Source organism: Vombatus ursinus, unplaced genomic scaffold, assembly GCF_900497805.2.
Source record: "Vombatus ursinus unplaced genomic scaffold, bare-nosed wombat genome assembly UNPS02009835.1, whole genome shotgun sequence".
Classification (NCBI taxonomy): domain Eukaryota; kingdom Metazoa; phylum Chordata; class Mammalia; order Diprotodontia; family Vombatidae; genus Vombatus; species Vombatus ursinus.
This window is the reverse complement of record NW_020949613.1, coordinates 2,108,809-2,114,611: the sequence shown is the minus strand read 5'-3', so window position 1 is coordinate 2,114,611 and position 5,803 is coordinate 2,108,809. Positions and strand designations below refer to the sequence as shown.

General features: G+C 34.8%; 1 protein-coding gene across 1 annotated transcript in view; it reads right to left on the bottom strand.

Moving 5' to 3' along the window:
* The window catches only part of MLIP (muscular LMNA interacting protein), a 217,294-nt gene that overhangs the window by 140,474 nt on the left and 71,017 nt on the right, over window positions 1-5,803 (bottom strand). Inside the window, exon 7 of the mRNA XM_027852985.1 lies at window positions 4,536-4,580. Coding sequence (XP_027708786.1) covers window positions 4,536-4,580 — 45 coding nt within the window. The remainder of the gene's footprint in view (window positions 1-4,535; window positions 4,581-5,803) is intronic.

The following is a 5,803-nucleotide window of genomic DNA, read 5'->3' as shown; positions in this document are numbered from 1 at the left end:
TTCTTCTTCTTCTTCTTCTTCTTCTTCTTCTTCTTCTTCTTCTTCTTCTTCTTCTTTCCTCTCTCTCTCTCTCTCTCTCTCTCTCTCTCTCTCTCTGTCTCTGTCTCTGTCTGTCTTTCTGTCTCTCTCTGTCTCTCTCTGTCTCTCTGTCTCTCTCTCTCTCTCCTGCAGGTAAGAGTGTCTAGACCTAAGATTTCATTGGTGTGGGGAACTCACAGTCTGGCAACTGCCTCCATTAATACAGTTCAACAATACTACATGTACCTTTATGTTTAGAAACTTCCTTAGGGCACAGAGATGCTAAGTGACTTGCCCAAAGTCACCCAGCTAGTATATATCAGAAGAATGACTAAAACCAAGTCCAGTCTTCTGTTCACAAAACCATCCTGCCTCTCTATACAGCTCATAAAATACTATATAAATACTGGTAGTAATGGTAATTGTAGGTGTGATGGTGGTATCAGTAGTAGCAGCAGTAATAGAAATAGAAAATATACTCTGAATAGTGGTCATAATTAATAAGAGGTGTGCTTGAGCTGTAAGCTGATTATTAAATTTTCAGTATGAGCATTTATTCCTTGGAAATCATATAATGCTACAAATCAAGGTTTGAGTTATTGTTTTGTTGATTATTAAGACTTAAGAAAGTGATGAAGAAGCTGTTAATAGCAGAGATTAAACTTAAAAGTGTATCTTGTTTGCACATGTTTTTTGAGAGCAAGTTGTTAAACAATTACAAGAATACCCCTGAATCTGACTCATCATGTAAATAAATGAAGTAAAATGTAAACATCTAGGTAAAGAGGAGAAATAAAAGCTGACATTCTTAATGCCCTCTAAAGTGTACAAAGCACTTCATGTAAATTATCTCATTTGATCCTTACAACAATTCAGTAAGGTAGGTGCTGTTATTATCATCTTCATTTAAGCGATAAGGAACCTGAAGCTCAGAGCAGATGACTTGCCAGGGTCACACAACTGGTAAGTTTCTGAGGCAGGGTTTGAAATTGTCTTTCTTCACTCCAAGTACAGGACTCTTTTCTTTTGAACCACTGCTGCTTCTGGACCTGAATGACTCAAATAATCACTGCTAAGCAATAAGCAACATTTTCTTTTAATAGAAAAGAGACAAGCTCTCAAAAAGGCCCCAGAAAAGAGAGAAATTATGGCTGCAAATAGCTATCACCATACTACTAACAAACGCTAATCCTTCTGAGAATATTGGGAATTCAGATAAGTACACTGTTACTTTCCACCCCACCAAAAAGGCAACTTTGCAAATAACTTTTGAAATTTGAAAAATAAATCACCCTTTTTTGGTCAGTTTTCCTGTAAGTGCTAAATTAAATAATTAAGTTGGAATGATCCAAGATCAATAGATTTTCTACTGAAATTTTAAAGTCCTCTAGAAGATAATGATTCTACAAACTCTCTTGGTAATCAATGTTAATTAGTCAAGATGTCCTCTCAAGTCCAACTGCACTTTCTATTTTTACAGTTTAAGTCAGTTTCCTTTTGTTGGGCCTGTTCTGTAGCGCTAGAGATGGTAAGTTGCATGATCTTGGTGTTTGATGTTAATATAAGTATCTCTCCACAACTTATGACACAGAGACCCAGCAGGCCCACATTCTGAAGATATCTAGCTTTAAAATGTCAAAAAGAAGCTGATAAAAAAAATGGTTTATCATCTTCTCAGGCTGCTTATTTATATATTTAGATGTTTGGTGGGAGGTTTTATTTTCTTGGAAGAGGAAGAAAGGAAAGAGTAGGTATATGGGTTTGTTAAATTATTGATAAAATAAAGTTAATCAGTCTCATCTAGTGAAACAAGACAAATCATAAAACAGTTAGAGCTATTAGGAGCTTACCAAGCTACTAGTAGTAGGAGTAGGAGGAGTAGTAGTAGGAGTAGTGGTAGTAGTAGTAGTTGTTGTTGTTGTTGTTGTTGTTGTAATGGCATTTTGTAGTATTTTAAAGTTTGCAAAGTACTTTACAAATATCATCTCATTTGATCCTTATCACAAGAACCATAAGAGGTAGGTGCTATTATCATCCGCATTATGCATACGAAGCCACTGAGGCACAAAGACGTTAAGTGACTCACCCAAAGTCAAAAAACTATTTACTTCTTGAGAACAGATTTGACCTTAAGATTTTCAAGTTTAAAGTCCTATGTACTATACTGCAGTGGCCCACTAAAATAATCAAAATATTGGCATCTGATTGATATTTACCAATGGTCAGTTACACAAAGTTCAAGTTTTATTCCAACATTCAGGGGAAAATTCCAGTCCCCAAACTTCATTTTGATAAAGTGTGCTCCAAAAGGTACTAAGCATCACACAGTAAACACAACAAACATAGCAGGATGCTGAAATTTGCATATTATTTAGACATAGATCATAAGAGAATCTGGTTTTTGTATTCCAGCACAGAATTCTCTTCAATATTCTTCCAAATGATGTGTCACAAACCATGATTCAAATGTCAAGCCAGGAGAGAAAAGCAAAAGCAAAACTGCTCATTCAACAAACAAGATTTCATCAAGGTCAGGAATCTTAACTGTCTCAGGATTCATACTTCTTTTTAACTATGCTGCACCTGCTCAGTGATTCAATGTCAATACTGAACAACCCAAATACTGTTCTAACAGTATGAATAAAATGTTAACTTATTCTGATTAGTTTTGATAATTTATTATAAGAATAAAAAGAATTTTATCTAGGTTCCATCTACATGCAATGAAATAACACTGTTAAAAGCAGATCAATTCTGGCCTTTGGTCAAAGTGACAAAAAGTCACACTTGCGGTTTTCTAGAAGGAATACTCTGATTGGAGCACTCTCTATGTGGATGCCTGCTGATTGGTTTAACCAAAATCATGTCTAGAATTCAGAGCAGTACATGAACTTAGTAAGCAGTTGCCCATTTAGCAACAAAAAGCTTCTGGAAGTGAAAGCTTCTAAGGACTGCCTTTAGTGGAGAGCTTATCCTTATTCTATGACAGTCCATTCTTAGAAGGATTTTGCAATTCAGTCATTAAACCCTTTTCATCATGTGCTTTGAGGCAACTACAACTAAGTCAGAAAGCTGTACACTCTAGCATTCTTAGATTCAAAACATGTTAGAGCTGGAAAGAATTTTAGAGGTAACTTGCCCACAGTCACACACCCAGGAAGAGACAAACTTCAACTAAGGACTTCTTGACTTGAGACATCACATCTCTGTGTTGCCTCTCCCTAGAGCAAGAGTTCTTACCTTGGAACCCTTGACAGTCTGGGGAAGCCTAAGAGCCCTTCTCAGAATGTTTTTAAGCTCATACAATAAAATACATAGAATTAAAAAAGAAACTCAGTCTATTGATATATAATTCAAGAGAGAGAGAGGTATATACCTAGATATACACATACCTTTATGCATATATATCTAGTTACAGATAGTTATATAGATATATAGTTATAGATATCATTGTATGTGTATATACATGATGTATATATACATAAGTATATAACTATATCTATATCTATATCTACATATATATATGCACATACATACACATATATATAAATGTGTGTGAACTCATGATACCTTAGAGCCCCAGATCTTATGACTATGAGATCACAAAGTACAAGCCCTTTTCAAGGGCAGGGACTTTTACATTTTTTTTCTTCTTTTTAATCCTCAAGACAAAGCACAGTGCTTGATATACAGTAATGCCATAATGAATGCCTGACAAATGGAATGGAATCCTTTGTGTTTCTGTACCTGCCTACAGGGAGCTACCAGCTCAGTTCAAAAGACTTGCTTACCTGTAAATAGTTAAACCCTGTCCAAAAGCATAAAAACATGAATAGTCATTCAAAAACCACTGAATTGCCAACAAAAAAAGATTATTAGCCAACCAATATGACATTGTGTATACTTATGATAAGCAGAGTCAACAAAAATGTTAAGAGCCATTATCCAGACTTTAAGAACACTTTTTTAAAAATAAAAAGTCAGGAAGATACAAGAAGAGGTTTGGGGCTGGCTTTTGTTGTTTCATTTTTCTCACTACCACTTCTTATCTGGGATAATTGAATAGGGATAAGAATTGGACCTATAATTTTACTGGTATAGAGAACTCCTAGATGAGGAAATTTCTTCTACCAGTTCAGGTAAGCAATTATTCTACAATTTATAGAGTCAAATTGTTGCCTGAATCAGTGGAAAGTTAAATGTCTTACCTAGCACCAAATAATCAATATGTATCACAGGAAGGACTTAAACCCGGGTTCTGCTGACTGCAGACCTCTGGTGATCCCTCCCTCTTTCTGTATCTATCTCTGATTTGGGAAGGGATTTATTTATCAAAAGGTTAGATCTATTGACACTAATGATTTTGAATGTCTCTACACTCTTTCCCCACATATGATCAAGGTATAGTAACTAGGCCAGTTTCCACACAAGTAAGAACAGATTTCAAACAATATAAATAAAAATACAACCACATTCTTCTACAAAAAATGACAAGTATAATTACAGAAGGGACTTACATATTTTGTTTCTCGACCAGCTGCTCTCGGAAGAGTTGCAGGCATCTGCATTCAAATAAAGATAATCACACAGATGGAACAACCACAGGAACAGCAATAGCACAGTTTATTTTGTTTCAATCCTTTAAAGATCATGGCTCCACTATAGTACCTTGTACATTATAAGTGATCAATACTGAATGAATGATAGACATTTACATATTTCTCATAGCTTTCCCACACACAAATATAAAAAGGATCTGTGAATTCACTAACAGGACAATCCTTCTATCAACATGGATCAAAACCCCACTGTGATTTAAGAGATTAAGATAAAAGGGACTGGCAGGAGCAACTCATTAGGAGACTAAGAAGATACAACTTGTCCGTGATCATATCTCTAGTAAGTCTCAAAAAACAGGATTTGAACCCAGATTTTCTTGACTCCAAACCTAATGCCCTACCTTTAAAGTACACTGCTCTTACTCTGAGCATTTAGGTTTATAGATTTAAAACTAATACACACTTTACCATTGATTTTATTGCTCTGATTAAATGGGATCATAAAAAGATATTAAGATTACTATTTTGAGGGCAAATAGTTAATCTAGTTTCACTCAGGTTCAAAGGTTTTGGAGAACAATATAGCAAAATGAAATGTCACAAATATCATACAGCATCAATTCTGCTGCAAGCATTCTATACCAAAAGCATTGCAAAAAGAAAAAAAAGGGCAGGGAGGTGTCCCATCTATAAAAAAAAATTGATAACTATTCTATTTTTAATAGCAAAAAATGAGAAACAATCTATATGTCTAACAATTAGATAATGGCTGAATGCATTATTGTATATTAATGTAATTAGGGTATTTCCAAAATGACAAATCTGAAATATACAAGGAAATATTGAAAGACCTATGTGAAGTGATACAGAGTGAAATCATCAGAATTAGATTGGTTTACACATTGATAATAACTAGAAGAGAAGGAAAAAAGGGAAAGACAGAAAGGGGGGAAAGAAGGGAGAAGGGAGAGAAAGCAAGGGTGGAAAGAGGAAGAGGGAAAACAAAGGAAAAAGGGGAAAGGGAAAGAGTAAGGAGGAAGGGCCAAAGATAGAAGAATTACAGACAAATCTAGAAGGGTCCACAGAGAAAAAATTTCTTACTTGCTTGATTGTTAATTCTTTAAGTTTTGCCTCATTAGAACTTCAGTGGTTTGGGTAAGATTCTGTCCCTTTTTTTGCTTTTTTCTGTGATTTCTTTTTATTTCCTTTATTAATTTTATAATAAT